Source organism: Chelonoidis abingdonii, chromosome 3, assembly GCF_003597395.2.
Source record: "Chelonoidis abingdonii isolate Lonesome George chromosome 3, CheloAbing_2.0, whole genome shotgun sequence".
Taxonomy (NCBI): Eukaryota; Metazoa; Chordata; order Testudines; family Testudinidae; genus Chelonoidis; species Chelonoidis abingdonii.
This window is the reverse complement of record NC_133771.1, coordinates 173337220-173362785: the sequence shown is the minus strand read 5'-3', so window position 1 is coordinate 173362785 and position 25566 is coordinate 173337220. Positions and strand designations below refer to the sequence as shown.

Sequence of the window (25566 nt, the reverse complement as noted above, 5' to 3'; positions counted from 1 at the left end):
GCAGATGACCCTGCCTATCTCGGTAAGGTTCCAATTCTGTTGAACTGCAGGGGATAACTTGTTAAGTGCTATTTTCCCTGCACCTGATCTTTGCATAAACCCATGGCTCACAGGGAAGAGAGAGGCAGCCTGAAACCCCCACCCTGCCCCTTTGAAGCCGTGTCTGCAGATGCCTTTCTCTGCTTTCCCTGTACCTGATCTGCATAAACCCGTTGGCTAACAGGGAAAAAGAAAGGCAGCCTTCAAAACCACCACACCCCGCCCCCGACCGTGAGCCACCTTCCTTCCCTGGTGTTGCTGCATGGTGTTATTTCCCCTGTAGGAACAATCAGGACCCACCTTTTCCAGTGATTCAAATGGCTTTAAACCTGTCACCATGTGCATTCGATCTGCTTGCCCAGTGTCCAGAGGTGGTATGTTCACACTGTCTGAGAAATGATTGGTACAAATAATCTTAAAAACAAAGCTTCCTCTGTATTACATTTAAACTCTTTTTTTTTTTAAGTGGACCTTGACTACATCTGGAGCAAACAGATTAGTTTTGAAAGGTCTAGAACTTAAGAAAGAAGCCTAGGAAATTCGAGGAACGGCTTGTGAAGCAGTCATGAATATGTTTTCCGCAGAACAGAAAAAGTACAGCCTTGGCGGGAAAACATAGCATTAGAAGGACTCAGGCAGCAAAGAGAACCACAGATCGGCTGCTAAGCCTCCATGGAACGCCACACAGACCTCATGCGTCAATGGTAGACTGCAGCAGGCATACCGTGCTGCCTCACCCCATCCCAACAATCCGCACATTGTGCCCCACTGTCCTCAAAAACACCCCATTTCCAGCATCCTGGTGCTTAACCCACCACCAACTGCCCCCAACACAATACGTTTCACTCACACCACGATAACGCACCTTACCCAATGCACTCAACCCCATCACATGCGCACTTTAATCTCAAGTGCACGCATGCAGTTGCCCTTCAAGGAAGACCATTTCAAACCTGTGAGTGTAATGCTCCTAACCGTACCCCCCTTCCTGTTGTATGTACTGATTATTTTTCATAAGGATTTCTTGTCTTTTCAAGTAGTTTTTTATTATTACAAAAAAAGTGTACATACTGTACCACAAGTGAAAATAGGAAATTGCACACTCACAACAGCGCTGCAACTGGTGCAAGTGTGGACACACTGCAGCGCTGGTCGCTGTCAGTGTGGACACACTGCAGCGCTGGCCGTACACAGCTGTACAACCACAGCTGTAACGGCCAGCGCTGCAAAACTGTAAGTGTAGACAAAGCCTGAAACTTGTCTCTAACTGCCCCATGTACGACTGAGGAAACCCCAACACTGACACTATTCCACCACAATGGCCCATTGCAGCAGAACAATCAAAAGGATTTAAAAGCATTTTACTTGTGCTCGAAGTTATAACCATCAGCTTTTATCAATTATCCAAACTTCCCATAAATTTCAGTGTCTAAGTATAAGTGAAATACTATGAATTTAAAAGAAACAAGACAGCTGAGAAACATAATTAGGACTTAAGAACATATGGTAACAAAGTAAAGACTTAAAACAGATCATTTGCCATAGCAATGAACAATTAAGTCCTAGAACGCCTTATTTTGTTGTGGATGAGAGAATAGGAGAATAAAAACACTTAGACTTTCCTAATTTGGTAAAACCTATGACTCAGAAGTTTTCATTGTATAAACTCCAATTGCGATTGCCAATTTCCCATCACACTAACATAAGACAAAATGTTTTTCCTGCATTCTTTATTTATAGAAGTTCCATATATTAAAGGGGGAGGGAGAAAGGAGTATTAAATGGGATCTCCCATTCATCAAGGATAAAAATACCAAAATTATGGGAGAATGTCATCTGAAGAAAACACGTATATTTGTATTAATTTTCATATTAAAGTTCACTGTTTGCATATTGAGTAACTGCTAACTAAAATCAAAGTAGGCATAGAGCAGGAACAGAAGCAGTCAGCACGAGATCTCATCAAGGTTTTAAAGACTGTTTGAGGTTCCCTTGTTTCTTGCTTAAAGACTTAGTGCTTATTAAATTTCCTCTCTCTCTCCAACCAGGACCCACTGCAAAAACTTTAGTCTTAAAATGATGCCTGACTTTGCAGGATTAAAATGGTCTTTAACTAAAACACAAAAACTGTTTATTTGTCACGAATAAATGAGTGCTTTGGCTGACTATTTTATCTAGCATACTTTTAACTATTACTAACTTATTTTTGCTGTACCTGTTAGACTAGTCTCTAAAGGCTTCAAAGTGCATAAAAACATTGTGTCTGTCAAGCTGAACAAGTACCATAAAACATCAGTTTATACTGTAACATTTTAGTACTGACCTACAGTAGTTCATAGCTATAAACCATGGTTTTCTGGGGTTACACAATATGCATGATAGAGCAAGTTTCTTGTAGCTCTAGCTCCAATTCTCCCTCCCAAATAATTTGTTTTTGCTTGGCATTAGAGTGCACAATTCTCTCTTTTTAAACCTTTTGCTGATGAAGTAACTGGTCAGTGCCCAATATTTGGACCAACAGTAGTAGTACAATGCAGAAGACTCCAAAAGAAATGAAATAAGGTTTGTAAAAGAAGCAAAATATCCTGTGGCACCTTATAGACTAACAGACGTTTTGGGGCATGAGCTTTCATGGGTGAATACCCACTTCGTCAGATGCATGGTTTAACACATAAATTGTGCCAAAAGGCTCAGATGCTGCTGGAGATTAACTGCTTAATGTACAGAAGGTCAGGGGAACTACAGCAGAAGTCATTAATCTTACAAACAGTTATAGAGTCAAAATTTACCAAAAGGTAGAGAGAGAGTGGGAAGGAATACACATCCCAGACCCAGAACAAAATTACAGTCTATTCCAGAGATACCAGGTCCTATAGTGCCCTTCCTGAGAGACAGTAGTTGAAAGAAGTAAAGCAGCAACTCTTAAAGGAATAGGAGTGCACTTTCAGAGCCCCCTGGACAATGATGATATCAGACTGACTTCTTCAGTTCTAACTCTGGACATTACATTCTGCTTGCTGATGTTTATTTGTGCCAAGCTCTCTCTCACTTATCATCAAGTGCATTGGTCTTCAGATGCAACAGAATGTTTACAGGACACTTTCTATCAAGCAGAATAGTATGGAGATCTAAACCAAATAAGGATTTATAGGATCCAGTGCCTCCTAGACCTCTCTCTAAAAGATATAGATATTAAGATTCTGACTTAAAAACAGTACAGGTATCCAGATAAGAGACAATAATGCCTAAATTAGTACTATATAACCAAACAGGCTTTATAAAAAGGAAGAAGCCCTTAAGTAATATGAAAAAACCTCTACATGTCATACAACACTCAAAGAGCTCTGGATGCAGAAAAGGCTTTTGATTTGGCAGAATGCCAATTTTTATCCATGGGGGGATACCTTTAGAAGTGGATCAAAATAATCCATAAAAATCCTGCATCATGTATCTAGGGAAGAAATCCGACTAGTTAGTGGAATGAGTCTCTATTGGAGAGAATCCATCATGCATACAGACACAACCGAATCTGGCAAGACAGTCACATTACAAAATTGTGTGCTAGACACATATTCCAAAATTCTGGCATCTATAAAACATCCTGTTACTTAAACGTGCTCCTAACTGAACATATGAGAGGCACTTGATCAAGCAAAAAGAGCAGATTGTGGTGATATATGAAATAAATAATGATGCTTTCACACTTTGGCTGAATAAGAATATATTCACATGTTGGGGCAAGATATAACTGGAAAAAAATTCAGGGATGGACAACTCAAAACAAATTGATGAAGGCAAAATATTAAAGAAAAAGCACAATGAGTTTATAAAGATTGTTTGGGTCTTTTCTTTTATGGAAGTTTTTTTTAATAAAGTAAGCAAAGCTATCTGAATTAGAAATTTTCATACAAGGGTTTGAAGTTTCAGCAATCAAGATTGTCTAGAATGTATAATTTCATTACTATGATTTAAAAAGACAAACTAGATTAAGCTATTAAGTTACAGAGTACAGACTGTAAATATTATGCAACAACAAAAGAATAGAATACAGACAATTATTGGGTTGTAATGCTAATCAGATAGTACTACACATGCATTATGTGGTTCACAGAATGTATGTTTCTCTACCTCTATCTATAATATGTAATATTGTCCCACATGACAGTATAGAAATGTAAGACAGCCAGATCCTCTTTCATATACATGATATGGAAACACTGGACAGTAAAAATATTTTGGAAATCTAGTCTGAAATAAAAAAAAAAGAAAAACAGAGATAGAACTCAAACAAGACCTAAAGACATGTATTAGGAATTGGTCTACAAAAAGGATTTAAAGAGGGAACAAGGAAGCTACGCTTTTTCTTGCCCTTTACAGCAAAAGAAGAAACCCTATATCCATGGATCCAAGGCAACAGGTCATACTGTAGCTCACAGGAGTAAACCATTAGCAGAATATCTACTAATGAAAAATTTACTATGAGAACAGGGAGAGACAAGCTCACAAAAGATGGATAAAAGTAATTTTACAACTTTCACAAAAAACAGAAATTGAAGTCATTGAGACACTTCAATATGGACACAATCTTGTGCTTACAGTACGGGTAGTCAAGGAGAGCCTACACAAACAACAATCAAATTACATCCCTTCTTCCTTTAACTTTCTGTACTTACTTTCTGAGCCTCTCTCCCCCACCCTAGAAAACCATCAGCTTCCCAATAAAAGACTTGTTTAAAAGTTGATATCTGTATATTTAACTATTCATATTAAAGTATGGTTCTGTTTAAATAATTTTTAAAAAGGAAAAGGCTAATGAAATAACAAATGTACAATTAAATACTGTTAATTTTGTAACAAGATAGGTGCTTATGTGTCATAGCACCAACTGAAATGTTTTATTGTAAACTACCTGAAATTATCAATGAAATGTTCTTCCTTTAGTTTATTATCCTCTGCCCCTCTCCATCTCAGTCCTCCTCTCCACCCCATAGTGTTTCAAGCCTCATACTCCTTTGTCCTGCTTGTTTCTTTTTCTCTCTTCACTCATTTTCACATTTTTCTCCCCCCCTCCCCAACTTCCAACTTGACAGAAACAGCAAGAGTACAAGAGGTCATAGCTGGATAGCCTCTCTCTCCTCTTCACCCCCCCACCGCCCAAGTCAAAAAATGAAACAGACATTGTTCGGGGAATACCATCTGACCATATAGGGGAACATCACTCTACCATGTCTCCCCACTCCCAACCAATGAACACATAGGGCTGCAGCTAGTGCCCTGAGAGCATGGGGGGCGGGGGGGACTAAACCAATAAAAGGAGGCAAGAGGTAGCAGCAGTGGGAATGCATGCATGCATGCAGTGCCTCAGGAACGCCAATAACATCACCAACCGCTAACTACATGTCTTTTTTCTGACTGAGTGGGCCTGACAATTAACTTCAGATAAAATGATATCAACTGGGCATGGGCAGGGTCATATTGTTATTTCGATTGTGGGGTTTTGTTTTTTCATTTGAAAACTAATAAAAACTCTCTTTTCCTTATTATGTTTTGGAAAGATTAATATTAAATCTCTATTTCTATTTCAACCCAGGATAACAAGACATTTGGAAAAGCAGAGAGTTTAAGCACCGGCAGAGAATAAATATTTAAAATATTTGTATATAAATAAAATTAAACTTGTCTTGTCTTAAAATTAAGACTGTAAACTTTTTAGGTCAGGTCCATGTCTTACTATATATCTGTAAAATACCTAGCACAAGGGAGCCCCAATCCTCACAGAGCATTTAGACTTCACTGTACTATACTGTAAACAATATCAACATAATGGAGATGAGCATTACAAGGGCAGAAATATAGGAAGCTGTTTCAGAAATGGAAGGACAAAATTGTTTGGGGAAGGATATGAAAGTATCCTTAAATTCCTCTGTTAATTGTGGTGTGGGATCTTCTGAGAGTTCTATATAGTAGATCGGGGTGGGCAACCTAAGGCACAGGTGCCAAAGGCGGCACATGAGCTGATTTTCAGTGGCACTCACACTGCCCGAGTCCTGGCCACTGGTCCAGGGGCCTCTGCATTTTAAATTTAGTTAAATGAAGTTCCTTAAACATTTTAAAAAACCTTATTTACTTTACATACAAACAATAGTTTCGTTATATATTATAGACTTATTGAAAGAGATCTTCTAAAAATGTTAAAATGTATTACTGACAAGCGAAACCTTAAATTAGAGTGAATAAATGAAGACTCGGCACACCACTTCTGAAAGGCTGCTGACCCCTGTAGTAGATGGTGTTGGAGAGTCGACTGTTGGCCTCATTGATGTAGTCATCACAATTAAGGACTATGATAGCACCCCCTTTGTCTGCTGGTTGGATCTCAGGACTGTATAGATATCGTCTCAGTGGCAGAGAGATTGTGGTGGACGTAATGTTTATTGAGGATTTCAGTTAATTTTTTTGCTGACGCAATCAACGTAATGATCTACTGTATGGTTTTGGTCTCCGAGGGGTGTCCAGGCAGATTATTATTTCTTATGACAGTCAGTGGGGACACTGGGGTTGGTGTAGTCTTTGTTGTGAAAGAATTCCTTAATGAAGAGTTGGAGGAATTCTTCTAGTTCATGTTAGTATGTTATCATATTCTATGGTGGGGCAGAAGTCCACTCCACTGGAGAATACAGAAACCTACATTCTGATCAGAAGAGTTTTTGATGATAGTGGGATATTGTGTAGTGTCCATGTGGTGGGTCATCTGTCTTGGTTTCTTCTGGAGGTTGTGTTCCATTTGTTGTGAAATTGTTGTACTTTGTTGCATGTTTTGTTTTGCGTTGGATGGTTATCAAACTGTTTTCTTTCCCTTGGGGGCGGGGGTGGGTTGGGTTTTCTGCATGATCTTCTAGGTAGGACTCCCAATGCGTTTCTGCAAACAACTTGTTAAAATTCAACAATTTTTATGTCGAGAAGTTTTCCAGCTCTAAATATTTTTCTAAGTTCCTTATGAACCATTATTATTAGCAGCATGAACCTTTTAATAACTCATGTAAAACATAGGTTTTCTTAAAAGAAACATCATTTATGAAATTATACAGAGTGCTCTATGAAACAAAGGTTTATCCTGGTTAGTTAGAATTTCTGCATCTTAATCAAATATTTTATGTCACAAATGGTTAATAATTAGACATGCACATCTCTCTCAAACAAACAGTCATTTGACTGACAGTCTGAAGAATGCAGTTTTATTGAGAACATCACATGTAATTATTTGGATAAAAATGTATACAGGCTAAAAGTGAACTTCTAAATACCAAATAAGAACATGATCAATAGGAAGTGTGTGGAAAAACCACTTTATGGTTCTTAACCTGGGCTCAGGATTTACTTTACATAGAGACTAGTCTTGCTACAGTAAGGGTGGAACTAGCTTTTTGTTATAAACCCAAATGTGGCAACCTTTTCCTGTTCAACACTTTATAAGTAAGGGTAAGTGTAAGATACAGTCACCAATGAAACCACCACTATAGTTGGGGACTCAGTGACAACACAATTCCCTGATTATGTTTAATAGTTTGGTCTTACCAGAGGAATGAACTGCATTTTAACTGTCACTTGCTGAAGTAAAAGGGGGTATTGCACTGTTCATGAACACTGTTACAATGTAGTCTGGTCCTTTTTAATCTTGCAAAAGAAAACTGTGTTTTAACTGTGAGACAGGATAACTATGTTGTATCCAACTAGTCAGATGTAGCAGTACTTACAGTGTCGTTCTGAGCTAAAAGAAAAGACATCTTCACATATGGAAAACAATCTTTCCTTCTTCCAATAAGAGTGCACTCTGTCCTGATTTTTAATACAGTTTTTTTAAATAAGAGATTAAGTAGCATGCAATCAGTTGAGACTACCCTAACTCCTTAGGAACAATTCATCTGCAGTCAAAAATGGTACATTGCTTTACGATTTAGCAAACATGGCCTCAATCCCACAAAGATTTATGGAGGTCCTTAACTTTATGCCCTCTGAGCACTTACAGGGCACCAAGTTTAGCATGTGCCCCTGTAAGTAGTCCATGTGCCACGTCTTTCCAAGATCAGAGCTTTAGTTACAAATATCCTATGGTATTGCATTCCTGAGTTGATGATCTCACCTAATTTAATTTTTGAGCTTTAATTTTCTCGCCATCCACGAGCTCAGACTATCCTGAGTTTAACACTAAAATATTTGAGACTCTGAAAGTTAAACCTTTCTAACACTAAACCTTTCAGTCACGAGCAGTGTTAACCAACTGAGAAATATATGATACACATTAAAAGTCTTTAAATGATCAGAGGGGACTCATTCATTGATAACGGCTTTTTTGATACTGCCATTCATATTGAAGTATATTGCACAAAGTTTCACAGACATTTAAAGTCAAACTATGTACAGGAAGCTATGGCAACTATATTCTTGTAACAGAGTTAAAGTGAAGAGAAGTGCCAAGGCCAAGGAATAAGAATTAACAAATATAAGCAGCAGAACTGGATTATTTATTAGCAAGAGAAGATCAGAAAGTAAGCCTCAGTGACACAGAAAAAATATTAAAGATAGGTGACAGTGGGAATAGGACCTACTGTCCACGAAAGTGAGAAAGGAGGGTTGGGGGGAATCTTGAGAAAATTAAAGATGAAATTGAGGTTGAAAAGGAGAAGTAAAGAAATTACAGTTACAGGTGAGGAAAGGTCAAAACAAAATGAAACATATTCAAAGATACAAAATTGCCATTACTCTCTCTCTAGTTCTTGGAGGGCTGGGATAAAGACAACTTCCAACCTGCAGCCTTCTAACTACAGTCCCATCCAGCAAACTGTCAAGGTGGTTCACTAGATGTGCCTCTCAGTATCAAACTACAGATGTTTCACTGACTCCAAACTTATGGGGACAGTGAACGCATGAGGGGGAAGCATTTTTTGAGCACTACAGAAGAAGCTAATTTCAAGGCACAGATCATTCCCCTGACCTTCCCTGTGTTTGTGGGGATCTAGGGGGGTGGGGAGAGAATGGATAAGATAAATCAATATTGATACAAAGTGCAGAAATGTGCCTCTATCCCTTTCCCCTTACAATATTCACTAAAAACTCAAGTAGAAGCAGGGCCCTGACTGATGGTAGTGTCACCAACTCCATGGCTGAGTCTCTCCACTGACAAAGAGTAGGATCTTGGCAAAGGGAGGAACAGGCTCAGCTTCACACTAGCATCTACATCAACAAATCCACCTCTGTCAAGCATACCTTGATGCAGACGTGAACTAAACACGTCATAATGCTTCCTTTGCAATATGCTTCTACTAATTCTATATCTAATTAAAAATGAAGTTAGATATTAAACAGATAAGTGAAATTTTAGTGTTTTCATGTGAAACTGGTATTTTCTTTCACATCTGTTTAGCGTTTTCATATCCTATACTCCTCACAACCCTCTCAATTTATTAAGTGCTGCAAAAAAGTTAAGAATATTCTCTCAAAGATAAAACAGAAAAGACGTAGCCTATAATGTATATTTCCATTCTTCAACTTTTGAAACAACAATTATTTTTTCTAATATGCTTTCACTTTTCTGGAGTAAACTTCTCAGATGTTTTTGGGTGTCCGTTTTCCCCAAATTGTTAGAATCCACTTAATCACCACTTTGAAGTGTAAGTGAATCTGCCAATCATGAACTGTTCCTGAAGAATAAAGATTATTTTAAATAGAATGGAGGAAATTCAAAGGATGACTTCATCATCTTGTGCAGAATTTCCTCTAGAGTACCTGGAGAATTGCTAATTATGAAAGGAATATATGTACTTTAAAATTTGTAATCCTTTGTAAATTGAAGAGCTCTATGCTCTCTTCTGGGGAATCCTGTTTTATTCAGTAACTCAGTGAAGAGTTTTTATCCTGAAATTTCTGATGAAATCTTACTTTCACATTTATTATCCATGGACATAGGTGGCAAATGCAGTTTCCAGAAAGTACCTATCCTGTAGCAAGTCTCAGAACTAATAGGTGAGAAACAACTTAAGATGCTAAAGGTCAAGTGTGTATCCTTTATAGACGAGTTTTTGAAAAAAACCTCACTAGTTCACCTATTTTTTTTCTTAGAGCCATACATGTAGCTGTAATAAATATGCTAAAATCTTCTGTTGCTTCAAAATTCTTCCTCAAGATATTATCCACCTATCAGATAACTCTTTATATCAGGTTTCAGAGTGGTAGCCGTGTTAGTCTGTATCAGCAAAAACAACTAGGAGTCCTTGTGGCACCTTGGAGACTTAACAAATTTATTTGGGCATAAGCTTTCATGGGCTAGAACCCACTTCATTAGATGCATGAAGTGAAAAATAGAGGAGCAGGTATAAATACATGAGAAGATGGGGGTTGCTTTACCAAGTGTGAGGTCAGTCTAAGGAGAAATCAGACGTTCCCTCTATGAAGATACTTTTAGCTAAGAAAGTTACAGTTAATATACTGCTTTATAGTAACAAAACAATATGCTCCTTGTCAACAGACAACTTCGGAAAATGTTTAATCTCACTTCATACAGAGGAATTCTCATTACGTATTTATTATATCACCCAGTACAGAACAAAATGTGATAACTTACTTGGGGGGGAAAAACCACTGATTAAGGAAAAAACACTCTTGTAATCTGGCTGAGCATTTAAAATTGTAATAGTCTACAGTCTAATAGTCCCTTTTCACCAATAGGTTCAAAACATTCTGCAAAGTGTTTCTTTGGTCTCTTCATCAGAGCTTTCTGAGTCAGACTATTTCCCTCTTAAAATACTATTTAGGATGCACACACACAGCTATCACTTGCCTGACAAAGAAAAGATAACTAAGTAACATTGGTAAAGACACTGAGTATTATGTACAATTTGGTTCACATAGTTAACAAACAAAAAAATTGGAGATAGTAGAGGGGAGGATGGGAAACATAAGGAAGTTAAGACAGATGACCAAAGAGGAGACAAAGATTTTAGAAAGTACAGTTTGAAGACACACACACAGACAAAAATAGTGTATTACTTAACGATTTGCAGGACTAGCATTTGGAAGAGGACATCGACGCTGGAGCACCCAAGGGGAAAAATTAGTGGGTGCTCTGCACCCACCAGCAGCCAAGCTCCTCCCGCCCCCAGGTGCCCCACCTCCTCCTCCGCCTCCTGCCCAGAGCGTACCACATCCCCGCTCCTTTACCTACCTTCCAGCACTTCCTGCCTTGCCGCTGCCAAAAAGCTGTTTGGTAGTGTGCTTGGAAGGAGGAGCAGGAACGTGGCACGCTCAGGGTAGGAGGTGGGGATTTGGGGAAGGAGTCAGAATAGGGGCAGAGTTGGTATCGGGACTTTGGGGAAGGGGTTGGAACGGGGGTGGTCAAGCACCCACTGGTGGGAGCAGAAGTCGGCACCTATGGAAGAGGGAAACTTGTAGTAGCACCATAATGAGCGGAAGTAGTGTGTGTCTCAAGATGATAGATATTAGAAAGGATGTAATAATAAATTTATTTGAATGAATCAGTTGAGGTGGTGGTTGAGATCCTATTACCATGTTTCAAATAGATTAAATAAGCAAGGCCTGCTTAGTTTACCATTCAGTAAAACCACAGTTGCCTTGTTTCCTCTCTTATTCCATTGTAAAATGGTTTTTCCTCTCATCTGTCTATAATCAGCCATCTTTAGCAGAGGCACACTGCTAACTTCACAGTAAATATTACAAAATGACTTCTTCTAGGATTTTACAGTGAAATAATCCTAATGTGCAAGTTCTCTCTGCTTTCTGTTGTTTGTTCAGTAAATAACAAAATCTCCTACAGTGAGAGAAGACCTTAGTATGAAGATCTGCGCACACACGCTTCTGGCACCATGATGAGGTGGTTCTAAGAGTACTACTTCTCCCTCTATCATTCATCTGAGAAGGAGACAAGATCAAAGAGCATGGCAGAGCACCTGAGCCTCATGTAGAGAGCACTTCCCAAAGAGACTACTGTCAAACAGACTAAAGCATGCATAATCACATTTTGAACATCCTACTGTGAATGCTGGTTCATTATAGCTTTTCAACTGGTTGGATTTGATATGAATGCAGAGCAGACTGATTTAAATCAAAGCAATATTCTCTCTATGCCTGCAGAAGAGGCTACTGCTGTCAAAGCCTGGCTTAGCACTTCAACAAACTCTGGTTCCAGGCACTCGGTCAACAGTTCAGTGGCTTAACGTTCTTTAAAACTTTACAACAAACATATACTGCTTAGATTAATTAATTAGAAAAATTAATGTTTTTCATTTAAATTAATAGATTACAGTAAGTTTAGGCCTTAACACAAGTGTCATCCTTTGAAAAAAATTTTAAATAGATTTTTAAAACAAAATCTTTAAGAAAATCGATTTTAAATACAATTTTTTTTTATTTTTAAAATATCATTAGTTTTTATCCCCTCTGCTTGGGAATACCACATTTGTTTTATTTGTTTTCCCCCTTTCCCTGAAGTTACATAATGAATATTGAACCTTAGACCACTAGCAGTTTAGAGCTCAATACCTCAGAGGCTAGAAACAGGAGATTGTTATTTTTGGACTGGATTCAGCTCTTGCCCTTAACAGGTCCAGAGACATTGGATCTTACAAGTCCAACCTTAAATATGGAAAAAATATTTTGTATTATTAAAGTCTAAAATTAGTTATCTTTTCTCCCGCTAAGCCGTGAAAACTGGACTTCCTGGAACAAAGGCAGCATCATTTTATATGGGGGAAATGTAACATGCTGTAATACCAACAGAAGTGTTTAAAGACAAGAACATTTAAAAAAAAACAAAACTGTTTCTCTATATGATATACAGAGAATACACAATGTGTTGTGAGGTATAAAATTTTTATTGGTGGGTGAGTAACAATGTCACCTAAACTCAAGCCAATAAAACCACAATATTCACTGCCATGCAGTCATTATATTTTGTACGCACAAATACATAACTGTGTGCTTTTCATTCACTACTGACTTGCAGTCACTGTTGGGGGAGGAATAATGGAAGCGGTTCAAACAATGCAAGGACATACGAAATAACAGTTTATACGAAATAACAGTTTAAGTCACAAAATTAAGAACTTGAGATAATTCAATCAGAAATTTAGGCTTACAGAATGTAATTACTCAACAGTAATTTTAGTGTATTCATCGGGGTTACAAAGAAGTAAACCGTTATTTTGCTATTAAAATACATCTATTTCTTCAAATCTTCTGACATTTCTTATGCTATCTTCAAGTTTTAAGTTATTATTTTCAATTATGGGGGTTTTTTGGTAGTTAAAATATTGGACGGGAACTCAAGAGATCTGGGTTTAAATTTCCAGCTCTGCCACAGACTTCTTCTGTGACCTTGAACAAGTCACAAACCCTCTATAGATGCGTTCCCTCTCAGTTGCTTGTATGTTGTATCCTTTTTTCACCCTTTTTACCCCTGCTCTGTTTACATCTTGATCTGGCAAACACTTGTGCATGATCTTAACTCTAAGCATGAGTAGTCCCAATTAATTAAATGGGGCTGCTCATGTGCTTAGAGTTCAGCTGTGTTAAATGTTTACAGGACTGGTGCTTAAACTGTAAGCTCTTCAGGACAGGGACATTATCACTATGTTTTCGTATGGTGCTTCACAGAATGGCCCAGTCTCTGTTGGGCTTCTATGCACTACTGTAATAATAAATAAGAATTTGTCACCACTAATAACATCTCTTACTCCTGCAAAACAGAACCACAAGATCTTAGGTGGCCACAGATGTTCCACTATAAGTACTGCGTAAATTCTTAGTACCAGAGTTGAAATGAGGTCCTTTCTTATAACACTAGTTTCATATCTACTGTCTTACTGGTTTAAAAGACCGATGTAGAAAGAAATATTATTTTAGGTTCATTTCTATGGATTAACTGGAACATATTACATTATTTTAACATGTTATTTTACGTTTGAATGCTACTTTCTCTTTTCATTAACACCTTTCATTTTGTAACTCTCACATATAGCACACGAAGCAAGTACAAAACAGAAGTGGATTCTGCAATACCATTCAACCACCTAAGCATAAAATGCTGTTGACAGTTCTATATTGATCAGTCTTGGTATTTGTCTGCACTTATGAGTAAATTAAATATGCTTGTGTAGTAAGCTTTCTACAGTATTTCAGTCAACATTATCAATCTTAAGATTTCCCATCTGAAGTACTATGAAATCATTATTCATTCATTTAGTGGGTTAAATAGATACCTGAAGATTTTCAGAGAGACTTTCCATACTATTCAGGCAGATTTTTTTTCAGTTCAAATTATCTCATAACTTATACTACTTGCTTTTTGAAGAAGTTTGTTTAGGTTTTGTATACATCTTTACTGAAGACAGTGAAAATAACTAGAAATTTACCACAACAGAAGTGAAACTTTTTGGTCCTCACACATTACCACAGCACTGCAAAGCTGGAGTTCTAAACAGTGCAGAAAACACTTGGATACAAACATAAATGTTTCCACTTTCAAATCAATTTTATTAAGTATTTATAAAATAACTCAAATCTAAACCATTTCTCACAAAAGGGCTTTGTTCCTGATTAGTACTGAGAAATTACCAATCCTGTTGATTTCAGCAGGAGTTTAGAGTGGTCAATACTCTGAAAGTTTTCAAACTGAACAAGAGCAAGCCATAACACTTGAAAGCTGGTAAAGAAAATGTATTTACTTCAACAAAAATATAAATCTGTTCTATTATCTACGGCTTCTCACAATCACAATGATACAGGTGCACATCAAAGTGAAGGCAAATCACCTGTCTTGATAGGACAAATAATTTTAGAACAATGCATATCACTGTAGGATTTACAAGCTGATGCACAGAAAGTCTACTCAATATTTTACATGTAAACAGCCTTCTATTGATTTGCCACTACAGTATACACCATGCCATTCCTACTTGATTGTGTCTGGTTCATTGCCTTAAAGGTTAATTGTAGCCCAGCTAAATTTAACTGGGCAGAAGCCTATTACAATGAATGTGACCATGTGTCCTTTGACAAAAGTAAATATTTGATTTTAAAGTTTGCACACAAAAAACCTTAAGATTCATCTAAAAAAAAAAAATTCCTCATCTGTCTTCTCAGCTTCACAAGGATGCAAAATTAACCTACACATGGCATATGCCTTTCAATGAAGCAACCTTAGACTTATTATACAGCTATAATTATTGCATGCATTTGGTCACATTTATGTAAATTAAGTTGAAAATAGGACAGGAAACCTGACTTGCAAAAAGTACTATTTTAACAATTTGCAATTTCTTACTTTGGTTTCCCTGGGATACCTGCCAAAATTCTGCCTAATCTGCAATATCTTATCCCATTACAAAACTCAAAACTGACCTTGAGACAATCTCAGTATCTAGAAGACCTTTTTGCTAATTATCTAGCCTGAGAAGACATCACACAGTATTATTCTTCACAGCATTTAATTACAGGAAAACCACCTACAGTTAAAATTGAAAGTTTTACTTTAATATTGGACTGAGAGACTATCAAAAAAGTTCACTTACAAACTGGGGAAGTGAAAATAATGCTATAAATTAACTGTAAATTAAACTTTTGGGGGGAGAAGGAAAATATGAAGAAAAGAATCAAAACTGATTCTGTAGTAAAAATTGAAGAAAAACTATTAAGCTATTTATAGCATGTACTTCAAACTTCCACTATAGTGAAGGTTATAGACTAGTTTCCATTTTAAACTTCTTGTTTTCACATGCCCATAATATTCCAAAACATTTACCTTTTGTTCTGAATCTTTTCATGCTTTACCACTGCCCAAAGGTGTATATTATATAGGGCAGAAGACACCAGAGCAATTTTAAGAGAGATTTAGCAAAATCCCTCCAGTGATTCTGAAATCTTGGAGAGAAGAAAAACAAAAATCTGTACTGTTAAATTATAGCCACACATTTAAAAAATGGTTAAAGGATAAGGGCCAGAGTTTGAAACTTGGCATTGGCTACATTGAGGAGCAGTGTTTTTTGGCGAAGGGAGGTGGAGGAAATACATGTATGAATTGAAAGATCATTTCTGAACATTGCCGAACAAACCACACTCTCTTTGGGACATCATGGTACATTCTACCTGCTTGCCCTGATCACCAAACTGATACTCTGTCCCAGCAGTAACTTAAATCTGCATGAAGGGTATTTTGGGGCTTTGTTTGCATTTGGAAAATTGGAGGGGAGAGAGAGGAATTGTGCTTGCACCAGTGAAACTCCTTCAGTATTACCAGTGGGGGAAACTGTAGTGAAAACAAGGCTTACACATTTTCACTCTAATTGCAGAGAGGTCGGTAGTAAAATCGCTTTTGCCCTGTTCACACAATAGCTTCTGACTGCAGACTTCAACCAGTGCAAAACATAAAAAACAAAAAACAAACAAACAAAAAATAAACACTTGTAACTTATTGCAGCATAAACACTCCCTTAAGTTTTACTGAAACTTCAAACTGTTCAAAAAAGTCAACTTCCTTAACTTCGGGGCCAGGAAAAAAATCATAAATGCAAATACAAACAGCAGATCAGTTTAATTTTGCCAGATTTCACAGTATTTTACAAACGCTGTATTTTCATTTAAAGGGAACGTTAAAAGTTCAATCTTTTCTGTTGTTCTATAGAAAACTGACTCCATCCAAACAGCAGCAGCACAGGGAGGAACTTAACCTATTCACAATGAAGTGTTAACTTCTAATAATTTAATCATTTTAAGGCTCCCAATTTATTCTTTGAAAAGGCAAATTAGTTTTCTCCTTTTTAAAAAAAGACAAAGTATTAAATTCAAAAAGTTGCATTCATGCAAATTAGGTCTGCAGAATTAAAATCACAATGTAAGAAAAAGTGAAGATCTCAACAGCAATGATAATTTGGCAACATTGCACATATTCAGTGTTTTTCTGGTTAAATGTGTAACCAATTAGGATTGCTTGTAACGTCAAAGTTTTCAGGATGTGGAACACAAGCAAATTAATGTTACTGTTACATATGAACCTTAAAACCCACAGAGTCAGGAAATAAAGTTAAAGTCATGTGTGGAGATTTTTTTCAACTTGCTTTGCTGTAAACATTTTCTTCTACTTAATAAGAAATCAAAATATTGTTTGACAGCAGAATTGCCTGAAAAAACATGAACTCAAGAACAGAATTATGAGATGAATTCCTTTAACAGAGAGGCTAAAAATTAATTTTTTTATCCATATGTCCCATTAATTTTTCATTTTAAATGTATATGGCTACTAAACTCAAACTGGTTGACATAGTTTTGTAAAAAAACAAAGATGCTGACCTACATTTAAAAAGGTATAACACATTTCATCTATATTGTTCTACAATACTATGTCTGGACAACTGTTTTTTCCCCAGAGCATTGAAACCCACTCTGTGGATGCAATAATACTGTACAACTTTGACAAAAGCAAAAATCATCTCCAACAGAAAGATGCGACAACATTTTATGTTCTCACCACCTAAGCCATGTACAACCTAGTGGCACACTTACGTACAGAGAAAAATAATCTGACATGGAGATGATATGGCCAATATTCACACCACTCCATCAAATTGCATAGAAAAAAAAGATACAGTGTACTTTTGAACCCGCAAGGCTCAGAAACCAGGCCATGCTGTTGCTTAAGGCACTGAAAGAAAGAATTCTTGTCAGGATATTTTCTTCCACACCCCCTTCACCTCAAACCAAAACCATATGGTCTTATCATGTAAAGCGAATGCAGGCAATAAAAATATTCTAACTATAGCATAGTTAACTACCCCAATTAACCCATCCCATGCTGTCCCTTTATCTCTCTCACTCCCATTTTCACAGTTTAATCCTTCTCCTCAGGAGAATTTCACTTCCTTTCACTTCCTTGCCTGCACAGAGGCTGGAGATCACTGTGCAGCTCTCCCCCCGCCCCCGCCCCCCAGGACATGAACTCAGCGGTGAGGCTGCACCCAACCCTCACACAGTGCAAGGACTCGGCCTGCCCCAGAAACACCCCACGGTCCTGCCCCTCTGTCCGGGCAGGCAGGCTCAGCAAGGCAGGATCCAACTTTGGAGGGGCTTAATGTGGGGAGATCCAGGTGTGCGTTGAGAGGGTTCTGGGTGTAGGTGGCTCACTGGGGGATCTGGATATGGGGCGGATTCACAGGGGCTTTTGGGGTAGTTCTGGGTGCAATGGTAATGGAATGCTGCAGGGAGGTCCAGGTTAAGGTGTTTGGGGCTCAGCAGCGGGGCAGGGGTTAGGTGTGGGAGGACAGAGCTTGGCCAGGGGGGTCTGATTGTGGGGACCTCGGGGGGGGGTTCAGATGCTGGGGGAGTGGGGCTCAGTGGGGTAGAGCCATAAATGATGGCTGGGGCTCAGTGGGGTGGGGATCCAGGCGCATGAGGCTCATTAGGGTGGTGCAGGGGGAGTGAGATTCATCAAGGGGGAGGTTCTAAGTAGAGGAGTGAGGCTCAGCAGGAGGGTCTGAATGCACGGAGGTTGGGCAGATGGGGGAGCAGCTCCCTGTACAGGAATCCCTCTCCCTGCAGCTGAGAACCAATGAGTGCAGGAAGCGGAGGAGGAGTGGTTTGCAGAGCTTCCTGCCACCAGCAAAGAAATCTGGAGGTAGGACTGACCTGGCCCTGGATGCTGTGCAGGGGAAGAGGAAGTCCCATCTTTCCCAGTCCAGCAGGGAATAGCAGCTGACCCCAGCGCAGGGAAGGAGCCAACAGCCAGGTCTTCCCCAGTCCTGCCTCTTGCCCCACAGTGATTTACCTCTCTGTCAGCTACTCGGGGAACCTGAAACATACTGCTGGGGAGGTCACATGATTGTTCTTGTGGCTTCCCTTTGCTTTCCAGTCAGAAAGTCATTTTTCTACAGGAAAGCAAAGAAATATGCAGGGGACATAAATTCTGTGCATGTGCAGTGGCACAGCATTCCCCCAGGAGTAATAGTCAAGCCTTCATTGTCATCAAAAAGGCATCCCACCTGCCTCTCCAACTATCATGTTCTCTCATTCAACCACCAAGCTTTAGGGGAATCTCTCAAAATTCATAAAGCTACCTTCTTCTCCTCTATATCCCTTCTTAAAACACCTCTCTGCAATCAACCAACCATTAGGTCTGCAATTTTCTCTACCTGGCATTAGTTAGACAAGGGGCAAGCTGCACCTTCTATTTTTCTTCTCAATTCTGTTCATTTTCTTATCTCATCCTTCCACTCCACCCTACCCCCACGTGATTTTATGCACTTGTTATATGCTGCTTGACACCTACAATGCAAGCCTTTCAGGGCAGGGACTGATATCTTTGTTATTTGTCTCTTCAGTACACTGCACAATGGGGCCCTGATCCTTGGCTGCATTTCCTAGGTGCTACCATAACACAAAAAACACTAAAAATATCCAAAAAGTTCAGCTGAAGTTGACTATGGAATTCCAAAGAGTTTCCAGACTGGGAGGCTAAGTGGCCTTTGTGTCAGTAAGATGGCTAAAGCCATTACTAGCTTTACCAAAGCAAGCAAGAAAAGGCCAACCTCCACCATCACCCCACATTTTGTCTTCTGCAGGACAAAAAGAACCTACAGACCTGGAACTTTAAAATAAATAAGGAATGGTATTTATAATTACAAAACTTATTTCTCCTCTTTTGCCTTTACCTCAACTAAACCATTTTTCAACTATACCATGTGATGTGACATGATATGAAGGGGCTCACTTTTCTTTGACATCTGTTACAGATCGGTTGTTCAACAGTAAGGAATAGATTAATTATATTAATGTATATTTTTACACTTGGGCTACAGCTAGTATGGTTTGTTATGCCAGTTAAGTTTCACTGAATTGTATACATTAAAAAATTCAGATACAGAATTAAATTATACTAATTTATGTAACCACATGATCTTATTCCTGTTACCTTTGTCCTGCCTTCCCTACTACCTGTCTCTTATTTCATATTAGACTGTGAACTCTTTGGAATAGGTACTATATTTGCCTATATGTTTATACTCTGTGAAGCACAATGAGGCCCAAATCTTAGTTAGGGACTTTGTATACTATTGCAATATAAATAAAAATGTATCTTGCTCCCACTCACATCTCCTCCAGTTTCCTAATAACCATATCTGCCCAACAGAAACAGTATGTGTAGACATAAGGCCAGATCTTGTATATTGTCTCCATTCTTCCTTCTACCCCTTCTATTACTTTCCTAATAGCTATTAATGATAGATACTTTCTAGACTATTTGTTTTAGGTTTGCATCCCTCTATTCCATACCCCAACAAAAAAAGTTTCACATCACATTTACCTCCACTATGTAGATCTATAAAACGTCACCACTGGAAAGGAACATAAGATATTTATATACATAAAGTCAAATCTTTTAAAACCTCTCATTTACCCTGCCCTCCCACATAACAAGCTTAATATTGGAAATATCCACCCTCTTTATGGTGGCCAGTATTATTTTAGGTCTCTGCTCTGTAAGCAAGATTCTACCAAATCCAGTCCATTATGGTCAATTTCACAGCCCTAGGATTTGAAAATTGGTGAATTTCACATTTCAGCTGTTTAATTTCAGTGTTGTAACTCTGGGGGTCCTAACCCAAAAGGGGATTGTGGGGAGGGTCGCAAACCTGGGGGGGGGGGTCCACAGGATTGCCACCCTCACTTCTGTGCTGCCTTCAGAGTCCAGCTCTGTATAGCTTCCTGCAGCCACAGGAAGTTCCTGGAGGTGGGTCTGAGCTCTCTCCCCACCCCACCGCACCCCACCCCACTCCCAAAGCAGCTATGCAGGGGTGAACAAGTCCTGTCCCTCCCCAGCCCAGCCGGAGCTAGGAGCCCCCTGGCTGGGGCACTCCTAGCAACAGAAGGAAATTAGACTTCTCGGGGAAGGGCTTATTTCAGTCCGTGATGCATTTTTCACAGTTGTGAAATTGGTAGGGCCTTATTTATAAGGCAGCACTTCGGTGGTGGAGCAAGGAGACAAAGATCATGGGATGTTTAAGAAGAACACAAATGGAGATGCAGCTAAGTAGCCCAGTGGAGTACTAGTCAAAGGGGTACAGCCTCTCTCAGAGGAACAACATGCATCAGAGGAAGTACAGTAAGGGGAATGCAAAGAATAACCCATCCCCAAAGGGCTACAGAGTGAGAGCAGCTCAACCTAAGGAACGCAAGATGGAGTAGCATGCCCAACCCAGGCAGAAAGAGCATAAAAGGTTTCCTGCCTGTGGTGTATGGAGGGGCTGGAGAATAGATAAAGGGTGCAAATCAGCCTCTTGAGAAGAAACCGTGCAGCTAGGCCAAGCCTGAGGGCTGGTCTACACTAGAAGCCCTACATCAGTGCAGCTGTGCCAATGTAGCGTGTCTGGTGAAGACGCTCTATGCCCACAGGAGAGCACTCTTCTGTCAGCATAAATTAGTCCACCTTCCTAAGAGACGGAAGCTATGTTGGCAGGAGAGCGTCTCCCACCAACACAATGGCGGTGAAGACAGCACTTCAGTCGCTGTAACTTGCGTCACTGGGGGGGCGGGGGGGGGGAGGGTTCTTCTCCACATCCCAGAGCTACCTAAATTACATTGACCTAGCACAGACCTGCCCTCAATGAAGGGCATAACCAAACCTGACTGCTGGTGTGGGGAGATGCAGACTCTACCCAACTCTCCTTATGCACAAGGACAGTCCAAACCAACCTGAACAAGACAGCCAATGCACAAGAGTAACTGTCCAGCTTGGGTATGTCAGAGGTGGTTGTCTAGCCTAATGGGTCGAAGAGAGGGGCTCAGTGTGGCGGGCAGGGGGAGGAAAGGGGCACATGGGGGGTGCCTGGCTCACGCAGAGACTGTGGGAGGGAGGAAGGAAGAAGTGCAGGACAAGGCTGGTGCCTGGCCTAGGGACGAGGGGAGCCGGAGGACTAGGCGATCCGGGCCAGCACGGCCCTAGGAGGAAGGGCTGAAGGGTGCCTGGCCCGCCCGGAGCCGCCATACGGGGGAGCGGCCCAGTTGGGCTTGGAGGGAGGGAGGCGGCGGCGGCCTAACCGGGCGCTGGTACCTGGGCTGGGTGAGCCCGCAGAAGGAAGCCGGGGCGGGGTGCAAGGCGGGGGCAGCGCGGGAGCTGGAGGGAGAGCGCAGCGCAGCGCGCCGAGGGCCCGGCCCGCCCGGACTCACGTTCTCGGTGTCCCGCTCGTTCACGGTGGGCAGCGGCGTCCGCGTGGACATCTTGCGGGCGGGCAGGCCCTGCGCCGAGATCGGGCCGCCCGGGAGTCCTAGGCCGCGGCGATGCAGGGGCTGCGGGGAGCCCGGCTTCCCCAGCGGGCGGGGACCAGGGGACGTGCCGCGGCGCCGGCCCCGCTAGGTTCCCGGGGCCATGGCCTCCTCCGCGCCGGGCGGGGATCGGAGCAGCCCGACCGGCTGCGCCTCCTCCTGCTGCCGCTGCCCGCCCAGGTGAGTGGCCGGCAGCGCAGGGGAGCCGGAGCTGCTTCCTCACAGCATCCGGCGGCGACGCCGGCTCCTCCCCCCGCAGCTCTGCCCCTCCCAGCCCACGCCGCGGGGCCCGGCCCAGGGAACCGGCTCTCTGGATCCGGCCACAGCTGCTTTGGCGGGGGAGAGAAGCCAGTGGCTGCTTCCAGCGCGAGCGGGCGCAGCAAACAGGGGCGCCTCAGCAGCGCCGGGTGGGTGGGCGCAGAGCAGCGCTGACGGCGGGGCGGGGGCCGCGCTCCCCCATTCTTTGCAGGGCCCCTTCCCGTGGCGGCCGCTCGGGGTCGTGCCTGGGCCGAGCCGTGGCAGCGCTTCTGTGGAGGGGCCTTGCGCTCCCGGGCCGGCTGGGGGAGTTCAGGGTTGGGCGCGGAGAGGTTAATCCCCCCCCCGCCCCGATCCTAAGGGGGCAGTTCACAGCCGGGGGCAGAGGCAAGATTCGGGTGCTGGGGGAGCTGGCAAGGCCCGGGGGGGCGGATAAGCGGGGTTGACAGTGACTTAGGGCCCGCACGGATAATCAGGGGTTCGGATAACCGGGGGGGGGGGGACTTTTAAGAGGGTAAACTGTGCCCTAGGGCACGACTGAGGACGGGTAAATAGGGCTTGGGGGAGCGATTTATGCCCGGGGTACAGACACTGATGTGGATAAACCGAGGTTCGGGTACCCCCTTCTGTGGGGGACATAACCAAGAAGGAATCTGCACTCTTGGATTGGCTTCCCCGCTGTTACGAGTCCACACTAACGTGGCTAGGTGAGGAAGGTTTCCCTGAGACATAAGCACATGTGGAAAGAAAGAATTTTGAATTTAAGGGATCCAAATGAAACCCTTTTACTGCAGACTCATTAATGTTTCCCCAGGCAAGACTTACAGCATAAGAGGGTTGCAGTGCTTATTTAAGGTCCTGGTTCTTTGGGAATGATAGCATACTTAAAGTTAAGCATGCACAGATATTTTTACCTTAATTTTTACCAACACTCATTATTGGCATTGAAGAGCAGGCAGATTTCCCTGTTTCTTATGGAGTTTATACAGCTTGCACACTCAGACTTTATGAAGACTGGGAAACCCTGGATCAGCATCCTTACAAATTAGGCTATTTATTTATGACCCAAATATACCAGTCTAATTTAGGCACCTAAACAGAAGTCACTGAGACGCTGCGCAGGCACAGATGCTGCCTTGCAGCACACATTGCTGGACAGAGGCCAGCTGTGTGGATTTTGAACCTGAAAGTGACAATTAATTTCATGTTGTTGAAGTTAGAAACATTGTATTTTGTTCTTTGAGAAATTATCAGCTTCTGTGCATCCAAAGAAGTGAGCTGTAGCCCACGAAAGCTTATGCTGAAATAAATTTGTTTAAGATGCCACAAGTACTCCTGTTCGTTTTGCGGATACAGACTAACACGGCTGCTACTCTGATACATAACATCAGTTTTTGATACAAAACCAAACCTTGTGGATCCAGTCTTCCTCCCTCCGCAAATTCTAAAAATGAACATTCTAAACTAAGGGGGGAAAAAACCACCTTCACTTCCAGGAAACATAAAAATTAAAAAAAAGAAACCACAAAAAACTTACCCAGTATTCTATTACATTTCACTAGATTTTAAACCTGATATTTAATAAATAAGATCTCTAAATACTGTTCTTCCTCCAAAGCAGCCTCCTGATGAGCAAAGTTTGTGCTTCTGAAATGTGCCAGATAGACTATGTATGTGAGTGCCCTTCTCCTAGGTTTCCTCACAAAGCAGTCCTCATGCACTGTGATGCAATTAGTGGGTTCACAGGTAGTACCTTTTTGGTACTTGTCACTTGTAAGTAGATGATACAGGAAGTATTGGATGCATGCTCACCGCCTGCTAGCTACTCACATAACTGTCATTCCCAAATGCCCTGGAATCTGCTGGGTGGGTCCTGTGTCTCTAAAAACAAAAGAATCTAACACAGGGGAAACAACTGTGATCTAACCACTATGCAGACTAAGTTTGTGGCCTGCCTGGGTTGTTAACCCATTTTAGTTGCTCAGCTCATATCAAAATGCATTGTTTTATTCCAAATAAGAACCTTGATATAAACCCAGATATCTGCATAGGGCCCTTACTTAGGCAAAACTCCCACTGACTGCAAGATCAGGCCCATCACAGGATGGATTTGTTCATGGATTTGTGGTCACACAGCAGAAAGCAGCCTAAACTAAAATGTGTATAAATGTATTCAGTGTCACCAGTGAGTCAGGATAGCCTGTCTGACTTCCTGTAATAGCATTTGAGCATGAGCCAGCTAATAATACAGAAGAGTCTTTGCCAGATAAATGTATAATACTGCCTTACAATTTGTGTCATTGAAAGTGCCATTTTGCATTTGTCTCATCCGTGCTTGTTACCTATTGTTTTAGTAGCTGAAATATATTTCGTTATTAATTAATACGGACACCTCTGCTGCCCCATGCCAAGTGACATAGAGAGGCGCAATATCACAGAGAAAGCAACTGATGGGCTATGTGGAGCAGGAAAATGATTACAGTGATGCTGCCCTGTTCCCCCACAAAATGGCCATGGGCAATGAGTTGTGCAAAAAAAGGGCAGGGCCAGGATGGAGGGAGGAACTGCACCAAGCTGTATGCTCCTCCCTCCCTCCCGGAACTATCAAAGATCTGCAGTAAAATATGTGGAAAGTTATTGCTGCTTCATAGAGTATTAACTCCCACCTTGTGCTCTGTAAGAGTCCCAGAGCACAACCAGATCTCAGAAGCGCAGTGGCTACTTGCTCTGCTGTAGCTGGGCAGGACTTGGAGAACAGCATACAGCGAGAATAGTGGTTGGATTTTGGGTCCTTTAAATTCCTATCTCTGACTAATCTTGAAGGCCAGTAGAGGGGATGCAGAGTACTAGGCTACAGCCATGACATTTTTTTTTTACATTTTTGTTCCCTCTCCATTTTTGCCAGAAATGTCACACATGTATTTGTTGTTGGCAATGTTATTGTAGCCCTGT

The 25566-nt window shown here is 41.1% G+C and overlaps 1 protein-coding gene across 2 annotated transcripts in view; it reads right to left on the bottom strand.

The window, feature by feature from the left end:
* The window catches only part of MARK1 (microtubule affinity regulating kinase 1), a 106262-nt gene extending 83886 nt beyond the window's left edge, over positions 1–22376 (bottom strand). For both annotated transcript variants that reach the window (XM_032801401.2, XM_032801404.2), the window contains exon 1: positions 22264–22376. In XM_032801401.2, coding sequence (XP_032657292.1) covers positions 22264–22314 — 51 coding nt within the window. In that variant the 5' untranslated portion in view covers positions 22315–22376. The remainder of the gene's footprint in view (positions 1–22263) is intronic.
* Between the last annotated feature and the right edge of the window lie 3190 nt (positions 22377–25566).